Source organism: Oryctolagus cuniculus, chromosome 21 (genome assembly GCF_964237555.1).
Source record: "Oryctolagus cuniculus chromosome 21, mOryCun1.1, whole genome shotgun sequence".
Taxonomy (NCBI): domain Eukaryota; kingdom Metazoa; phylum Chordata; class Mammalia; order Lagomorpha; family Leporidae; genus Oryctolagus; species Oryctolagus cuniculus.
The window spans coordinates 5,655,642-5,674,602 of record NC_091452.1 but is presented as its reverse complement, the minus strand read 5'-3'; the positions used below and the strand labels follow the sequence as shown (position 1 = coordinate 5,674,602).

The 18,961-nt window shown below is 58.7% G+C and overlaps 1 protein-coding gene across 2 annotated transcripts in view; it reads left to right on the top strand.

Moving 5' to 3' along the window:
* Window positions 1–18,961, top strand: part of DNAH10 (dynein axonemal heavy chain 10) — a 130,539-nt gene that overhangs the window by 49,137 nt on the left and 62,441 nt on the right. For both annotated transcript variants that reach the window (XM_070066094.1, XM_070066093.1), the window contains exons 29-38: window positions 2,574–2,807; window positions 4,959–5,182; window positions 7,879–8,148; window positions 8,247–8,430; window positions 10,952–11,086; window positions 11,590–11,742; window positions 11,991–12,179; window positions 13,409–13,555; window positions 14,383–14,574; window positions 16,261–16,379. In XM_070066094.1, the coding sequence (XP_069922195.1) occupies window positions 2,574–2,807; window positions 4,959–5,182; window positions 7,879–8,148; window positions 8,247–8,430; window positions 10,952–11,086; window positions 11,590–11,742; window positions 11,991–12,179; window positions 13,409–13,555; window positions 14,383–14,574; window positions 16,261–16,379 (1,847 nt within the window). The remainder of the gene's footprint in view (window positions 1–2,573; window positions 2,808–4,958; window positions 5,183–7,878; window positions 8,149–8,246; window positions 8,431–10,951; window positions 11,087–11,589; window positions 11,743–11,990; window positions 12,180–13,408; window positions 13,556–14,382; window positions 14,575–16,260; window positions 16,380–18,961) is intronic.

Below are 18,961 nucleotides of genomic sequence, written 5' to 3'. Positions count from 1 at the left end.
ACACAGGTGTCTACACTGCACTCAAACAGTGCACATGCTCACACACGTGTCTACCCTGCCCTCACATGGTGCACACACTCAAACACATGTCTACACTGCACTCAAACAGTGCACATGCTCACACACGTGTCTACCCTGCCCTCACATGGTGCACACACTCACACACATGTCTACACTGCACTCAAACAGTGCACATGCTCACACAGGTGTCTACACTGCCCTCACATGGTGCACACACTCAAACACATGTCTACACTGCACTCAAACAGTGCACATGCTCACACAGGTGTCTACACTGCCCTCACATGGTGCACATACTCACACACGTCTACACTGCACTCAAACAGTGCACATGCTCACACAGGTGTCTACACTGCCCTCACATGGTGCACACACTCACACACATGTCTACACTGCACTCAGACAGTGCACATGCTCACACAGGTGTCTACACTGCCCTCACATGGTGCACTCACTCATACGCCGTGGTCTCAGTGTCATGAGGGGCGGCTCCTGGCTTCTGTGGTGTCCCGGGGCTTGGTGTGACACACTCACACAGGTGTCTACACTGCATTCCCATGGTGCACATGCTCACATAGGTGTCTACACTGCACTCCCATGGTGTACTCGCTCACACGCCGTGGTCTCAGTGTCATGAGGGGTGGGTGGCTCCTGGCTTCCATGGTGTTGCGGGCTTGGTGTGACACACACAGGTGTCTACACTGCACTCCCACAGTGCACACGCTCATACAGGTGTCTACACTGCACTCCCACAGTGCGCTCGCTCACACGCCATGGTCTCAGTGTCATGAGGGGTGGGTGGCTCCTGGCTTCTGTGGTGTTCCGGGCTTAGTGTGACACGTGGCGGCAGTGGTGGTGCTCCAGGAGTGGGGGCTCTGTTTTCCCAGAGTCCTTTGCCTTCAGGACAGCGCGGGCTGTGCCTCAGCGTTGGCTGTTTCTGGGCTGGAAGCCGGGCGTGGCGTGCAGCGGAGGGGGCACGGGTAGACGTCCTCGCAGGAGATGCGCGCGGGGCTGGGCTGCCGTCCCCACCGCTGCCCTCGGCACAGCCCTGTGCTGTTTGGCTTTGCCATGAAGTCTTTCTCTCCGGACACAGCCCCCCCCCCCCCCACGGCCCCTCTGTTCTTTTTGTCCACTGGAGTTTGTGATTTTTTTTCTTAGCCTTTGCATAAGCTCTTTTTAAAAACCGTTTTTTAAAAAAACACAAGGTAATTATTGAAATTCATTATAGAAGGATTTGAAAATTATAAAAAGGCAAAAAAAGGAGCAAAGAACAAATACCCATAATCCTCCTGCTCAGGATGACCATTTTACTTTACTTAAAAAATTTTTACTTTATTTTCATTTCTCATGGAAGATAGACACACAGACAAGCATACTGAGAGAGAGAGAGAGAGAGAGAGAGAGAGAGAGAGATCTTCCACCTGCTGGTTCACTCCCCAAATGCTCACAACAGCCAGGGCTGGGCCAGGCTGAAGCCAGGAGCCAGGAGTCCATCCAGGTCTCCCACGTGGGTGCAGGGCCAGCACTTGAGCTGTCACCTGCTGCCTCCCAGGGTGCCCGTGAGCAGGAGGCTGCACCAGAAGCAGAGCTGGGACTTGAACCTGTGGATGTCCCTCCCCCACTGCTGCACCCAGTGCCACCCCCAGATGCCACACAGTTGAGCGCGTGTGTTTCCAGAATATCGATTGCTATATAAATATATAGGTAAATAAATAAATACACACACGCACACACACACACACACACACACGATGGTCTCACGGCACAGTGAGCGCTCCTCACGCCGTCTTGGGCACACTTGGATACACGGGCAGCTGGAGAAGTGCCCGCCTCCCTGGCGCTGGATGGGCACCAGGGCTGTCGCTCGCTCTGCGTTTGCCGCACGGGGAGCGGCAGGGAGTGTTCTCCGTGTGCAGACGGTGCGCGGTGGCGTTGCTGGCTCCCTCCAGTCAGGAAGCGCTGACGGGTGAGGGGTGAGGGGCTGCTCCGTGTCAGCCTGCTGCCGGCGGGCGCGTAGGGCACAGCGGCGAGCAGAACTGGGGTGGTTGCCTGAGGCCAGCCCTCCAGAGAAGGTGGAAGGAGACAGCGGCAGCCAGAGTTCTGTGGAGCTGGAAGATGCTGTTTAAGAATCTGGTAGCCCCGGGGCCGGCGCTGTGGCGTAGCGGGTAAAGCTGCTGCCTGCAGTGCCGGCATCCCCAGTGCGTGTCCCGGCTGCTCTGTTTCCGACCCAGCTCCCTGCTGTGGCCTGGGAGAGCAGTGGAAGGTGGCCCAAGGCCTTGGGCCCCTGCCCCGCCGTGGGAGACCTGGATGGAGCTCCTGGCTCCTGCTTTCGGCCTGAGCGAGCCCTGGCTTCTGTAGCCATTTGGGGAGTCAACAAGCAGACGGAAGACTCTCTCTCTCTCTGCATTTCAAATAAAATACTTGTTTTTCCAAAAAGAGCTTGACGGGCTCCGCCCGTGGCCCGCCTGGCTGTGGCGCCGGGCCCTGGGCCAGCTTTGTGCCCGCCGGTGCCCATGCCGCGGTGACTGACGCCGTCTCCTCGCCCTGGCCAGATCATGAGCGAGACCCTGAAGGACCCCGTGATCAAGCGGTGCTGTGAGGCCCCGAACCGCCTGAGCGACCTGCAGCACATCGCCGAGGGGCTGGAGCGGTGCCAGAAGAGCCTCAACGACTACCTGGACACCAAGAGGAACGCCTTCCCCCGCTTCTTCTTCATCTCCGACGACGAGCTGCTCAGCATCCTGGGCAGCAGCGACCCGCTCTGCGTGCAGGAGCACATGATCAAGGTCGGCCCCGCCCCCGCCCCGCCCCTTCTCCCCGCGGTCCCCGCCCCTCCTCCCCACGGTCCCCGCCCCCCGCCCCGCCCCCAGCCCGACCAGCTGCTCAGCATCCTGGGCAGCAGCCACCCGCTCTGCGTGCAGGAGCACATGATCAAGGTCGGCCCCGCCCCTCCCCGCCCCTCCTCCCCCTCCAACCCCCCCCCCCGCCACCTGTGCCCCCTTCACATCCTCCCCGCCCATCATCCCGCTCCCCCAGTCCGTCCTCCCCTGTGCCCCCATCCGTCCTCCCGCCATGACCCCCGGTGCCCCTGCCCATGCTCCCGCCCTGCCCCCCACCCGTCCTCCTGCTGTGCCCCTGTCTGTCCTCTGTTGTCCTGCCATACCCCCGGCCCGTTCTCCCGCTGCCCTCTCCCCGTCCTCCCCCGCCCATCCTCCTGCTGTGGCCCCCGCCTGTCCTTCCGCTGTGAGCCGTGGCCTGCAGGTTGAAGCTGTGCGGTGGTGGCTGTGGGGAAGGCGCCCACGTCCCGCGTTGGACACCGGCCTCCAGCTCCTGACCCCACCTTCCTGCTGATGCACCCCCCGGGGGGGCCATGGTGATGGTGCAAGCAGTGGGGTCCCTGCCACCCACATGGGAGGCTTGGATTAGGTTCCTGACTCGTGGGTCTGGGCTGGTCCAGCCCGGCGTGGTGGACATCAGGGGAGAGAGCCAGCAGAGAGGAGCACTCTCCAGCTCTGTCTCTGCCTCCCAATAATTAACAACAAACAAACAGAGACCATGAAAGGCTGCTGCAGTTTTTTTTTTTTTTTTAAAGATTTATTTACTTATTTGAAAGAGCTACTCAGAGAGCTGAAGAGACAGACAGATGGACGGACACCTTCCATCCACAGGCTCACTCCCCAGAGCTTCTGGGTCTCCCACACGGCCATCACCTGCTGCCTCCCCGGGTCCGCGGGAGCAGGGAGCTGGGTCCGGAGTCAGGCTGAGCCTGGAGCCCCGGCGCTCTGATACGGGGTGTGGGCATCCCACGTGGCGCTCTCACTGCCGGGCCGGGCGCCCGCTCCCACAGCGAGTTTTGTGTTTTCAAATCACTTTTAAACGGTTGCCTGAGCCCACAGAACAGGGGCGGAGACATCAGAGCAGACCTGCCCTCGGGCAGGGAGCGGGTGACGCCCCCGTGGGCTCTGCAGCTGGCCCCTGGGCCGTGGCACTGCTGGCGCCAGGCTGGGCGAGCCGGCCGGCGCGTCCCGTGCACTGGGGGCTGTTGGCCGTGCTCCCGGCCCGTACCTGCCTCAGGCCATCTCCTCCTCGGTGAGGACAAACGGAAGAGTCCCCGCGGGGCCAGATCTCCCCCAGCCGAGACCAGGGTCGTCCAGGAATTCCTCAGGGCCACGTAAGCCCAGCGTGGGGACCAAGCTCTGTCCACACCTCCCCTCTCGGGGATGCTGGGTTCCTTCCAGAAGCACGCATGTTTCCCTTTTTCGAAGGGGAGGCTTCCATTCTTTTAAAATTTTACATTTATTTTTATGTATTTGAAAGGCAGAGAGAGAGAATGCATGAGAGGAATCTCCCATTTGCTGGTTCACTCCCTCGTATGCCTGCAGTCGCCAGGGCAGGGCAAAGCCAGGAGCCAGGAGCTCCATCTGGGTCTCCCGTGGGGGTGCATGGGCCCAAGCACTTGTCCATCTGCCGCTGCTCTCCCAGGCGCGTCAGCAGGGAGCTGGATCAGAAGTGGAGCAGCCGGGACTTGTGCGGGCGCCCACATGGGATGCCATCCCTGTAGGCAGTGCTCTGCTGTGCCCCTGGGCCCGCCCCTCTCGTCTCTTTCTGATCCGAGCAGCAGAGTCACGATGTGGGTCTGCAGGCCCCTTCCTGTGCTGGCAGGAGTCCCTGCGTCTGCCCCACGGGGTTGCATCCAGTGCTCCTGGCCTGCGCTGGTGGGGGGCGGTGGGGGGCCGGGGGGGGCTGCAAGTCCCACCCCCAGGTCTCTGACCCTGCCCCGCCCGCCTGCTCTGTGTCCAGCGGGTACAGGCCGTGCAGGCTTCTCCTCTCCTCGTGAATCTACCGGGGGTCTGTGCCCTGGAGCCCCCGTGTGGGGAAGGAGTGCTGGCCCGGCCCCTGCGTGCCCACACCGCCCACCCGCCCGGCTGCTGTTGCAGATGTACGACAACATAGCCATGCTGCGGTTCAGCGACGGGGACGGCGGCGAGAAGCTGGTGAGCGCCATGATCTCGGCCGAAGGGGAAGTGATGGAGTTTGGGAAGATCGTGCGGGCCGAGGGCCGCGTGGAGGACTGGATGACTGCCGTGCTGACCGAGATGAGGAGGTCCAACAGGCGCATCACCAAAGAGGCCATCTTTCGCTACTGCGAGGACAGAAGCAGGTGAGGCCCCAGCCGACGCCCCAGCCAGGCCCGCTGTTGGAATGCGGCACGTGGGCTGGCAGGCAGCTGGCATTACCCCAGCACTCAGGGCTTCTCGGAGTGCGCTCCAGGGCCCCCGGGGCCTCCCCCACATGCACATCCAGCTCTGGGCTGGGGCCCAGGAACCTGCTGGGGGGGGTGGTGTTTATTTTTTAAGGCTTGTTTGTTTATTTAAAAGGCAGAGTTACAGAGCCAGGCGGGGAGAGAAAGGTTTTTCATCCGCTGGTTCGCTCCCCAAATGGCCACCATGGCCGTGGCTGGGCCAGGCGGAAGCCAGGAAGGAGCCGGGAGCTTCGTCCTGGTCTCCCACGTGGAGATCTTCTGTCACTTTCCCAGGTGCGCTAGCTGGGAGCTGGATCGGAAGTGGAGCTGGTTTCTCCACTCTGCAGACTTGCAAAATTCAACAACAGGCGGCACTGAGACAGGTGGGGCCTGCCCTGCCATGCTCCACCCTTTGACCACGTCCACGGAAGGCGGAAACTGCCACGTGTGTTCTCTGGCCTGGCCGCCTGCCTTGGGCTCTCTGTGGTGCTAGAGGTGGCTCTGAGCCGTGGGGACCAGTGACACACAAGGGGGCGGGGTTCTCAGCCCCAGCACCGTTGCTGTCCGATGCGGATGCTTCTATCTTGGTGACAGGGGACTGTCCCAGGTGTTAGGGGACCCAACAGGTGCCAGTTACACCCAACCTCCAGCTGTTCCCACCGCCATGGTCGCAGACAGCATCCGCTGGTGTTCAGGGATGGCACTGTGGGGTTAGTGGTGGGCAAAGCACAGGAAGCCATGTGAATAGAATTCACTAAGGTGAGGTTAGGGTAGACTGTGAAGTTCTGTGCTCCAAACACCGGGCCCCACCTCCGTCCCCCCTCCTGTGCCCCGTCTCTGTCCCCCACCTGGATCCCACTTCTGTCCCCCCACCTGGGCCCTGCCTCTGTCCCCCCACCTGGATCCCACTTCTGTCCCCCCACCTGGGCCCTGCCTCCGTCCCCCCACCTGGTCCCCATCTCTGTCCCCCACCTGGATCCCACTTCTGCCCCCCCAACCTGGGCTCTGCCTCCGTCCCCCGACCTGGGCCCCATCGGCCCCATCTCTGTCCCCCACCTGGATCCCCTTTCTGTCCCCCCACCTGGATCCCACTTCTGCCCCCCCAACCTGGGCTCTGCCTCCGTCCCCCGACCTGGGCCCCATCGGCCCCATCTCTGTCCCCCACCTGGATCCCCTTTCTGTCCCCCCACCTGGATCCCACTTCTGTCCCCCCCCCACCTGGGCCCCATCTCTGTCCCCTACCTGGATCCCCCTTCTGTCCCCCTCCACCTGAGCTCTGCCTCTGTCCCCCACCTGGATCCCCCTTCTGTCCCCCTACCTGGGCTCTGCCTCTGTCCCCCCACCTGGATCCCATCTCTGTCCCCCACCTGGATCCCCCTTCTGTCCCCCACCTGGGCCCCATCTCTGTCCCCCACCTGGGCCCCATCTCTGTCCCCCACCTGGATCCCCCTTCTGTCCCCCCACCTGGGCTCTGCCTCTGTCCCCCCACCTGGTCTCCATCTCTGTCCCCCACCTGGACCCCACTTCTGTCCCCCCACCTGACCCCCCTCTTTCTCCCCACCTGGGCCCCATCTCTGTCCCCCAGCCTGGGCTCTGCCTCTGTCCCCCAACCTGGGCCCCCTCTTTCCCCCCACCTGGGCCCCATCTCTGTCCCCCATCTGGGCTTCACCTCCGTCCCCCACCTGGGACACAGTTCTGTCCCCCACCTGCACTACGCCCAGGTCCGTTGACTGGAGGCCTGCCCATGGGAATCGCTGGAGTGAGGAGAGCAGGTGCAGAGGGAGTCGAGGAGCTGGAGGACCAGCCGCCAGCGCCTCGCCCCGCCCCGCCCCGCCCCGCCCCGCCCCGCCATGCTCTCCTGCGACTTAGCGGGTGGGACGGGGCGGCAGGTGCAGCTCAGCTGCTGGGAGCCCGGCCGAGCCCGGCCACGCGCAGAGGCGATTCGGCTCCTTTGGGATGTCTTTCTGCTTGCTGCTGTGCACCTGTGACTACTCCTGTGACACAGGGTCATTTCGGAGACTTGTGAAGAGAGGTTGCAGTCGCCTCGTGCCTCTCAGCAGCCGTGGCCCTGCGGCATCTTTGTTTGTTTGTTTTTTCAGGAGAGGTATCATCGCTGGCCTGGAGCTGTGCTGGGTGGTCAGGGGCATCTCGCTGGCCTTTGCTCAAGTAAAGGCTGGCTTTCTTCTTCTTCTTTTAAAGATTCACTTATTTATTTGAAAGGCAGAGTTAGAGAGAGAGATCTTCCATCTGCTGGTTCATCCCCAAACGGCTATAATGGCCGGAGCTGTGCTGATCCGAAGCCAGGGACCAGGAGCTTCTTCTGGGTCTCCCACATGGGTGCAGGGGTCCAAGCACTTGAGCCATCCTCCACTGCTTTCCCAGGCCATGGCAGAGAGCTGGATTGGAAGTGGAGCAGCCGGGACTTGAACCGGCGCCCACATGGGATGCTGGCGCTGCAGGCGGCTGCTTAGCCTACTACACCAGAGTGCTGGCCCCCAGCTGAAGGCTTTCCTTTCCCTGCCCTACACAGACTGAAGAGAGATCCCTGCCGGCACCGACGTTGGCAGTTGTCCCCGGGCCGGCACGCGTCCCTCACAGCTCTGCTTCCCCCGCAGGGTGGACTGGATGCTCCTGTACCAGGGCATGGTGGTGCTGGTGGCCAGCCAGGTGTGGTGGACCTGGGAGGTGGAGGACGTGTTCCGCAAGGTGCAGGACGGGGAGAAGCAGGCCATGAAGAACTACGGCAGGAAGATGCACCAGCAGATCGACCAGCTGGTGACCCGCATCACCACGCCCCTGAGCAAGAATGACCGCAAGAAGTACAACACGGTGCTCATCATCGACGTGCACGCCAGGGACATCGTGGACTCGTTCATACGGAGCAGGTGGGGCCCTGGGCGCGCCGCGGCTGCCTCCGCTCTGCCCCCGACCCCACCCCACCGCCCGCTCCTCCTCCTCCTCTTCCTGGTCTCTCCCTGCCCAGCATTATGGAGGCGCGGGAGTTCGAGTGGGAGAGTCAGCTGCGGTTTTACTGGGACCGCGAGCCGGACGAGCTGAGCATCCGCCAGTGCACCGGCACCTTCGGCTACGGCTACGAGTACATGGGCCTGAACGGGCGCCTGGTCATCACGCCCCTCACCGACCGCATCTACCTGACGCTCACGCAGGTGAGGGCCCAGGACGCCACCCGGTGGTCACCGGTAGTGAGTGTCACCTGTGTGCAGCTTGGTCCCTGGGCTCTGGTCCCTGTGGAGTCGGGGGGGGGGGGGTCTCAGGACTGTGGGAGGGGGGCGGTGCAGCCTTCCAAGGCAGAGATGGGCTCTCCCTCGGGACGGAGGGCAAACTCGGCCCTGTCCAAGCAGTGCTGTCCACCAGCCCCTGAGCTGTGACCCCCACCCATCATGTGTCCCCCCCAGCTGTCTCATCACCTCTGTGGGTCCAGGAGCCCAGGAGGGGGCGTCCATGGAGCCCGCACCACCCACTGCTCTTTGGTTTTGAAAAAAAAAAAAAAAAGTATGCTTGGGCCCCTCCCCGCCGAGACAGCACCAATACAGACCCACGGGCAGCTCCAGAAAGTCCACGGGCAAATGGACGAAAAGCTGAGTGTGGCCTGGGGCTCTGGCCTGGCTGTTCAGGTGCCCGCGTCCCGCACCCGGGCGCCTGGGTCTGGTGCCAGCTCTGGCTGCCGACCCTGGCTTCCTGGTAATGCAGGCATGGAGGCCTGGTGGAGCTCCAGGCTCCCAGCTTCAGCCTGGCCCAGGCCTGGCCATCGTCCACTCCCCTGGGCATCTGGGAAGTGGACCAAAGCATGGGAGCGCCCTCTCTCTGCCTCTGAATCTCTTTGACTCTCAAACAATTAATTAAAAATATAATTTCTTTAACAGGGTACATTTATTTTGGTGCAAAAAATTTTTTGAAATCAATGCATAGTTTTTTTCATAATACACATTTCCCTTGACCTTTTGGAAGACCTTCGTGTGTGTGTCTGTGTATAGGTGCATATGTGTGTATGTGTGCATACGTGTATGTGTGTGCATGTGTACAAATGTATGTGTGTATGTGTATGTAAGCACATGTGTGCATGTATGCATAGGTGTATGCACACACAAGTGTGTAGGTGTGTTTATGTGTATACACACATGTGTGTGCATGTATGTGTATATACATGTGTGTATGTTCGTGTCTGCATATGCACATGTATGCTTGTGTTATGTGTGTAGGCATATGGATGTGTGTATTGTGTGTATGTGCATGCATGTGTGTACATGTGCATGTTATGCGTATATATGCATGTGTTGCATGTACATACATGTTACATGTGTATGTACATGCGTGTATTCGTGTGTATCTATGTCTGTATGTATTCTGTGTATGTATATGTGTTTATGTGTATGTGTACATGTGCATTATACGTGTATATATGCATGTGTATATGCATATGAATGCATGTGTGTATGTATACATGTGTATGTGTGTTTATGTGTGTACACATATTGTGTGTACGTATATGGATGTGTATTTGTGTATGTGTGTATCCATATGCATGTGTGTGTATGTGTACATATGTGATGAGTGTTTAAATGTACACGTGTTATGTGTGTATGTATATGGATGTGTGTATGTGCATGTGTGTTTATGTGTGTGTACACATGTGTTCTGTGTGTAGGTGGATGTGTTGGTATATGTGTATATATGTATGTGTTTATGTGTGTTATGCGTGCATGTATATGGATGTGTGTATGTATACATATGTGCATTGTGTTTATATGTGTGTACAAGTGTGTTGTGTGTATGTGTATGGATGTATGTGTACACATGTGCATATGTGTTTATATGTGTGTACACATGTGTGCATGCATGTGTGTATGCGTGCACACATGTGCATTGTGTTTATATGTGTGTACATGTGTGTTGTGTGTATGTGTATGGAAGTGTATGTGTGTATGTATACATATGTGCATGTGTTTATATGTGTGTACATGTGTTGTGTGTATGTGTACATGTGTGCATTGTGTTTATATGTGTACATGTGTGTTGTATGTGTATGGATGTGTATGTGTGTATGTACACATATGTGCGTGTGTTTATATGTGCATGTGTTGTGTGTATGGATGTGTGTATGTGTACATATGTGCATGTGTGTTTATATGTGTGTACACACGTGTGTGTGTGCATGTGCAGATTTGTTACTAGGTTGCTGGCTCACACAGCTGTAGAGGCTGCCGGGCCCCGCCCCCTCCACCTGCAAGCTGGAGGGAGAGCTGAGAAGCCCAGTGGTGTGGCTTCAGCAGCAGTGATGTGCACTCCAGCCAGGGCCTAGGGGCTGGAGACGGTGACTTCCTGCCTCAGGAGTCCCGGGGGCTTGTTCCACCTGCTCCACCTGTGTGTTCCGTCCAGGCCTCAGTGGGCTGGAGGCCCCGCCCACACGGGGGAGGACCGCCTTCTCCACGCCGGTCACCCGTTCAGATGTGAGCTCTGCCGTCACAGCCAGCCTGCAGCAGCGCTGAACCCGCAGTGGGCCCCTGAGATCCCCAGTGAGCGCTCGCTCGCTCTGTGTCCGTCATCCATCCGCCTGTCACTCATCTCTGCCTACCTAGTCCCACGTGTGCTGTCAGAGTGGTGAACTTGGACACTGTACCTTCCCTGCCGTGACTCAGAGACCGGATGCTTGCGTTTGGCCCATGACAGGCACTGTCCATGTATCTGGGAGGGGCCCCGGCTGGGCCGGCAGGTACCGGCAAAACCGAGACCACCAAGGACCTCGCCAAAGCCCTGGGCTTACTCTGCGTCGTGACCAACTGCGGCGAGGGCATGGATTACAAAGTAAGGCCTTGCTGTTGCTTCTGCGCCCAGGCCGCTGGGCGGAGAGGAGCGGGGCCCGTGGTCCTCCGTGTGCGGCGTGTTGGCGGCTGGGAGCGCGTAGTAGGGAGCTCTTCGCTGCCGCAGCCTCAGAATGCACACGTGGCTGCTTTGGCAGCCGCAGGTGGAGCCAGGCTCGGGCAGATGGAGTAAAGCAGCTGAGCAGGGCGCTAGGGAGTGGGGGGGGGGGCTGTGGCCCCGGAGAAGAGCTGAGCTCAGCGTTGGTTCCCTGGCGCCACGTGGCGCAGTGCACACGACTTGCTAGTATTACGAGAGTAACTGGAAATCTGCATTTTGTGCAAAAATGTGAGCGTGTGTCATGTGGCGTGGCGCTCGGGCGTCCTGCAGGGAAGATCAGCCCGGGGGGCGGCCGCCTCTGTGCCGCGCCGACCCTCGTGGGTGGCTTCAGCGTAGAAGAGGCGCGCCGGGCGTTTCGGGGGTGAACGTGGCCGCTTCTCTCGCCCCAGGCGGTCGGGAAGATCTTCTCGGGCCTCGCGCAGTGTGGGGCCTGGGGCTGCTTCGACGAGTTCAACCGGATCGACGCGTCCGTGCTCTCCGTCATCTCGTCGCAGATCCAGACGATCCGGAACGCCCTGATCCACCAGCTGACCACCTTCCAGGTGAGATGGCGGGGCCGGCAGCCGTGCGCAGGCCGGACACTGCGGTGGTCGGGGCCAGGCCCCCGCATTGGCCGTGGGCTTTCCCCAGAGTTTGGGCCCCCCCAGAGCTGGGGCCCCAGGTTAGGGGAGCCCCATGGCCACACCCACCTCACCCCGGGCACCTGGCCGCCCATGCCCTGGGCTGGGCAGCTTGGTGACGCCTCTCCTTCTCCCTCCACTCTCTTCCTCCCGCCGCCCCCACATTGCAGTTCGAGGGGCAGGAGATCTCCCTGGACTCCCGCATGGGCATCTTCATCACCATGAACCCCGGCTACGCGGGCCGCACAGAGCTGCCCGAGTCGGTGAAGGCCCTGTTCCGGCCTGTGGTGGTGATCGTGCCGGACCTGCAGCAGATCTGCGAGATCATGCTGTTCTCCGAGGGCTTCCTCATGGCCAAGGTGGGGCCGCCCGCGCTGCTGGCTTCCTGGGCCCCGTGTGCCCTCCTGCCCTCTCTCTGTGAAAGCAATGACGACTTTAGTGTCGGAAAAGCCTGGCAGGAGGTGGCTCATGGCAACAGATCTCCTGGTGGCTGCGTGGCGGGTGGTGCAGGGACTGCAGAAAGCTCGGGGAGGGACGAAGTGAAAAGGAGCATTCTGGTGCCAAGAAACACAAACTGAAAGCCGTGCTTGGTTTTCTGGTGAGGTGCCTGGACTGTGACCGTTCTGAACACTGGCAGTGGCCACGGTCCGTTGTCCCAGCCAGGACACAGAGCCCTGTGTCCTGCCGTCAGCTCAGCGGCTTCTCCAGGTTTCACCTTCCTCTCTCTGTCACCATGTGTGTGGGCGGGCGTCCGCGTCACCACAGTCGCCCTGCTGCCGTGTCCCCGGCACTCACACAGCCTCCGTACCCCTCAGTCACGCCTTCCGTGCCCATGCCTGCACTGCGTCCACGCTGCAGCAGGCAGCCCTTCGGGGCGGGCTTCCTGTGTGTCCCCAGGGACACGGGGGCATCGGGGTGGCCACGGGAGAGGGAGTGAAGCAAATGGAGTAGTTTGGTGCCAAAAAAAAAAAAAATGAATTCAGTACATGGTTTTTTAATAACACATTATTTTCCACGAGCTTTTTGAAAATCCCTTATATGTGGCATATATATATATATATATATATATGCAGTTTATGATCATCAAAAATACCTACGAAGTGCACGCACGTAGCTCTTTCCAGAAGGTTCTGGAAAGTGCTGCTGACATAAGGGGCCATGAGGGCGTCCCCTGCCGCGCGTGGCTGCTTTGCGGAGCTCTTGCTGCCTGTTGGCGCCAGGACCTTGCGTCTGGAATGAGAGCTCCCCTTTTTTGTTTCTATGCCAGCAGGAGTGGGGTGGGGGTCCTGGGGGCTTTGATTCCTTGACCCTCGAGCTGTCCCCAAACACGGGGGCAGGCAGGTTCGTCGGTGGGCTTCGGTCAGAGCCTGCTGCTCGAGGGCCCTACTCTCTGAACTGAGGCCGTTAGGTTTCCCCTGGCTCCTGGGGAGAGCCGGGGCGCCTTGGGAAGGCAGGTGTTGGGGAGAACGGCCCCAGTCTGCTGCCCTGATGGCCGCATGGGGACGCCAGTGTGCGGTCTCGCTCCTGCGTGAAGATGCTTGCTGCCTGGCGTCATCTCACGCCCCCCCCCCCACTTCCTGTGGCAAAGACGCTGGCCAAGAAGATGACCGTCCTGTACAAGCTGGCGCGGGAGCAGCTGTCCAAGCAGCACCATTACGACTTCGGACTCCGGGCCCTCAAGTCGGTGCTGGTGATGGCCGGGGAGCTGAAGAGGGGCTCCTCAGAGCTGAAGGAGGTAGGGCCCCCGCCGGGCTGGGGGAGGCGGGCGGCTCGGCGCGGGGCTCAGCCGGCGTGCGGGGGTGCAGCTGCTGCGCCTCTGGTCGTCTGCTCTTCCTGTGGTTCTCCCCCTTGGAGACTTCCTGCCTCAGGGTCAGGTTCAGTGTCCTCATTCCAGGCGGAAGGTGTTGATGCCTCCGCCGCTACGTTCCACCCGTGGTCTCAGGGTCAGGGGCAGAAGGGTGCAGGCAGATGGCATCCATGAGCCACACGTGTGGGGTTTGATATTCCCTCTGCCACGCAGGTGAAAGGACTGGCCATGTTTCTTAAGTGGCAGAAGGACCGGCCACGTTTCTTACGTGGCAGATGGACTTACCCAAGGCAGGGGTTTGGGTCCACCTGCCGTGTGGGCAGCAGGGCGTGTGTCTGCTTTGTGACCACGCTTGAGGGCTTTCTGTTTTATTTTTGCATATAATTTAATTTTGATGTTTCACTTTTACCTATTTCATTTTAGATTTTCTTTTTCATGTAAAATTTCAGACATTTGAAAAATGGCCCATCAACACTTAGAATAAGATTCACATAAAATTTTGTATTTTGTTTTTATAAATGTGGTATATACTTCACAGAAAATCATGACATTTTATGTGAAAAATCTCAATTTTCGAATGAGTTTAAAACTGTGTGTACTTCATCTGGTGCACCGCCTGCGTATTGAGCATGGAAGAACATCTGGGCCGCGGGCCACGTTCTCAGCCGAGGCCGCGGTGTGAGAATGGGAGGGGTGGCGGCCCCACACCCACGGCCTCTGCCCACACCTTGGCCACGCCGCTTGGTCTCGTCCAGGACGTGGTTCTGATGCGGGCCCTGCGGGACATGAACCTGCCCAAGTTTGTATTTGAGGACGTCCCCCTCTTCCTGGGCCTGATCTCCGATCTGTTCCCGGGGCTCGACTGCCCCCGGGTCCGCTACCCCGACTTCAACGACGCCGTGGAGCAGGTGCTGGAGGACAAGGGCTACGTCATCCTGCCTGTGCAGGTGAGCCGCGGGCTACCCTCCCACCCGTGCAGGTGAGCCGCGGGCTACTCTCCCGCCTGTGCAGGTGAGCCGCGGGCTACTCTCCCGCCTGTGCAGGTGAGCTGCGGGCTACACTGTCCCACCTGTGCAGGTGAGCCTCGGGCTACACGGTCCCGCCCGTGCAGGTGAGCACATTGTCCAGCCAGGAACTCGTCCCTTGAGGCGGGGGCGTGGAGTGACAAAGCCGCTGTGGGAGCCAGCCTGCGGGTCCTCAGCAGGTTGGACACGGCGTGGCCGTGTGGGCCGGAGGTTCCGTTCTCGGGTCTGCCCAGGACATGAGGGGTTTTTCTACTCAGAACTCTGCTAACAGCTTTTCCCAGCAACGTTACCAGAAAACAGAAACACGGCATGGGCACTGGGGGAGCAGTTACAGCCCATGCTGGGGGTCCTGGGTTCAAGTCCTACCTCTGCTTCCAATTCCAGCTTCCTGCTGATGCGCACCCTGGGAGGCAGCGCTGAGGGCTCAAGTACTTGTGTCCCTGTCACCCACGCAAGTGACCCAGAGCTGGCCTGGCCCAGCCCAAGACATGGGCGTTTGGAAGTGAGCCAGCCGATGCCAGATCTCTGCCCTTCAAATAACTAAAATTGATAAAAAGAAGAGGCCTTTCATACTTGTTTTTTAAGATTTATTTATTTATTTGGAAGTCAGAGTTAGTTAGAGGAGAGGCAGAGAGAGAGAGAGAGAAAGATCTTCCATCCGATGGTTCACTCCCCAATTGGCTGCAATGGCCAGAGCTGCGCTGATAAGATTCACATAAAATTTTGTATTTTGTTTTTATAAATGTGGCATATACGTCACAGAAAATCATGACATTTTATGTGAAAAATCTCAATTTTCGAATGAGTTTAAAACTGTGGGTACTTCATCTGGTTCACTGCCTGTGTATTGAGCACGGAAGAACATCTGGGCCGCGGGCCACGTTCTCAGCCAAGGCCGCGAAAATACAAAATACAAAATTTTATGTGAATCTTATTCTTCCAGGTCTCCCACGTGGGTGCAGGGGCCCAAGCACTTGGGCCATCTTCCACTGCTTTCCCAGGCCATAGCAGAGAGCTGGATGGGAAGTGGAGCAGCCGGGTCTTAAACCAGCGCCCACCCACGTGGGATGCCGGCGCTTCAGGCCAGGGCATTAACCCACTGCGCCACAGTGCCAGCCTCTCGTATTTGTTCTTAAAAAGTGGAAACAGCGCAGTCTCTGAGCCGCCAAACAGATGAACAGATGTGGTCCAGCCACGCGATGGAGCATGCATGTGATCTGGCCAGAAAAGCGCGTGACATCTTGACACCTGCGCTATGGCACGGAGGGAACTTGCAGACACGATGCTGAGTGACAGAAGCCACGCACAGGACACATGTCACATGGCTTCATTAATGGGAAAAGTCCAGGATGGGCAAATCCAGAGAGAGAGAGAAGAGAGGGTGCTGGGGTGGGGCGGGGGAGCAGGAGTGGGTACAGGGTGCTCGGGGGGGGAGGGAATTGAAAATGTTCTAGAACTGGTGGTGGGGGTGGTTTCGCAGCTCTGCGACTGTGTGAGACGCCACCCAGCTGCGTGTTTTGAATGGGCGAGCTGTGTGGTGTGGGGGTTCTGTCGTGGTGAGCAGTGTGTTTAAGGACGTGTGACGACACAGCTGTCGCTGTCTCCCAGGTGGACAAAGTGGTGCAGCTGTTTGAGACCATGCTCACCCGCCACACGACGATGGTGGTGGGGCCCACAGGAGGCGGCAAGTCCGTGGTCGTCAACACGCTGTGCCAGGCACAGACCAGGTGAGTGGGCGCCATTGGGGGTGGGGGGCTGCTGGCCATGCCACCAGGTCCCGCCCTGGGCTGTGACTTCTTAGGAGGGTGAATTTGTCCCAAGTCCACTTTGTGTCTATGCTCATCTTGCTGCTGGCTCAGTCCGCGTGTCACAGGATGCAAACGGCCACACTGCCACGACTGTTTGCCCACTGCTTGCAAGGAACATTTGACAATCAAATCCCACGTCCCTAGTATCTGAGTGGCTGCTTTAGAACAAGTCCGGGGTCGGTGCTGCGGCTCACTAGGCTAATCCTCCACCTTGCGGCGCCGGCACCCCGGGTTCTAGTCCCAGTCGGGGCGCCGGATTCTGTCCCGGTTGCCCCTCTTCCAGGCCAGCTCTCTGCTGTGGCCTGGGGAGTGCAGTGGAGGATGGCCCAAGTCCTTGGGCCGTGCACCCGCATGGGAAACCAGGAGAAGCACCTGGCTCCTGCCATCGGATCAGCGCGGTGCGCCGGCTGCAGCGTGGCAGCCATTGGAGGGTGAACCAACAGCAAAGGAAGACCTTTCTCTCTGTCTCTCTCTCTCTCACTGTCCACTCTGCCTGTCAAAAAAAAAAAAAAAAAAAAAAAAAGAACAAGCCCGGGGTCGCGATGCTTCAGAGTGGCCAGGGAGATGGTCACCTGCCCTGGGGTTTGGTGTCCCTGGCTCCGCAGGGGCGACTCTGCTCGAAGGGAAGAGTGATCCCAAAAAGCTGCTGCACCCGAGGCCCCCGTGCGTGGGTCAGCGGCCTGGTGCCCACGGTGGGGGTGGTCTGACCTCCCGTCTCTCTCCCGACTCGCACGGGAGCCCAGACAGAGTTGGGGGAGGCTGAGTATTCCAGCAAAGGTCTTGGTGACTCCAATTTCTAGGTGGTCTTGGTCGGAACGAGTCAGTGAGCGGAAGCATCTTCCTTCCTTCGTGTTGTCAGGGACGCCGGGGGCGAGGGCTCCCTGGCTCCAAGTGAGCCACGCCAGCCTCACGCGACTCGCTCTGTGGTTGATTCATTGCTAGATGACTCCAGGGACTGTCACATGCTGTGTGTGCGCGTGTAACAGTGCGTGCATGTAACTTGCAGGCGTGCCGCTGTAGCTGTGCACCGTGGTTTGTGTTTCTTGGGGTGAATTGTACCACGTCTTCCTTTAGCGAGGTCGGGCCTGGTAAGGGCAAGTGCCCTGTTTGCTTGACTTGTAGAGTTGGTGACACACAGCAGATGTCCTGCCACCAGGAGACTGAACGTTGTGTCGTCTGGTGACAGAATTGTCCCCTTTGCGCCTTTGGGAAACATTGGCATGAAGGTGTCACGTGCAGGAGTATGACACGTATGTGAAAATGACGCGGAGCTGTGCTTCCTGCACGTGCAGGAGCATGACACGTATGTGAAAGTGACGCGGAGCCGTGCTTCCTGCACGTGCAGGAGTATGACATGTATGTGAAAGTGACGCAGAGCCGTGCTTCCTGCACATGCAGGAGTATGACACGTATGTGAAAGTGACACGGAGCTGTGCTTCCTGCACGTGCAGGAGTATGACACGTATGTGAAAGTGACGCGGAGCTGTGCTTCCTGCACGTACAGGAGTATGACACGATGTGACACGTATATGAAAGTGACGCGGAGCTGTGCTTCCTGCACGTGCAGGAGTATGACACGTATGTGAAAATGACGCGGAGCTGTGCTTCCTGCACGTACAGGAGTATGACACGTATGTGACATGTATGTGAAAGTGACACAGAGCTGTGCTTCCTGCACGTACAGGAGTATGACGTGATGTGACATGTACGTGAAAGTGACGCAGAGCTGTGCTTCCTGCACGTGCAGGAGTATGACACGTATGTGAAAGTGACGTGGAGCCGTGCTTCCTGCACGTACAGGAGCATGACACGTATGTGAAAGTGACGCGGAGCCGTGCTTCCTGCACGTGCAGGAGCATGACACGTATGTGAAAGTGACGCGGAGCCGTGCTTCCTGCACGTGCAGGAGCATGACACGTATGTGAAAGTGACGCGGAGCCGTGCTTCCTGCACGTGCAGGAGCATGACACGTATGTGAAAGTGACGCGGAGCTGTGCTTCCTGCACGTGCAGGAGTATGACACGTATGTGAAAGTGACGCGGAGCTGTGCTTCCTGCACGTTTAGGAGTATGACACGTATGTGAAAGTGACGCGGAGCTGTGCTTCCTGCACGTGCAGGAGTATGACACGTATGTGAAAGTGACGCGGAGCTGTGCTTCCTGCACGTGCAGGAGTATGACACGTATGTGAAAGTGACGCGGAGCTGTGCTTCCTGCACGTTTAGGAGTATGACATGTATGTGAAAGTGACGCGGAGTTGTGCTTCCTGCACGTGCAGGAGTATGACACGTATGTGAAAGTGATGCAGAGTTGTGCTTCCTGCATGTTTAGGAGTATGACATGTATGTGAAAGTGACGTGGAGCTGTGCTTCCTGCATGTGCAGGAGTATGACACGTATGTGAAAGTGACGTGGAGCTGTGCTTCCTGCATGTGCAGGAGCATGACACGTATGTGAAAGTGACGCAGAGCCGTGCTTCCTGCATGTGCAGGAGTATGACACG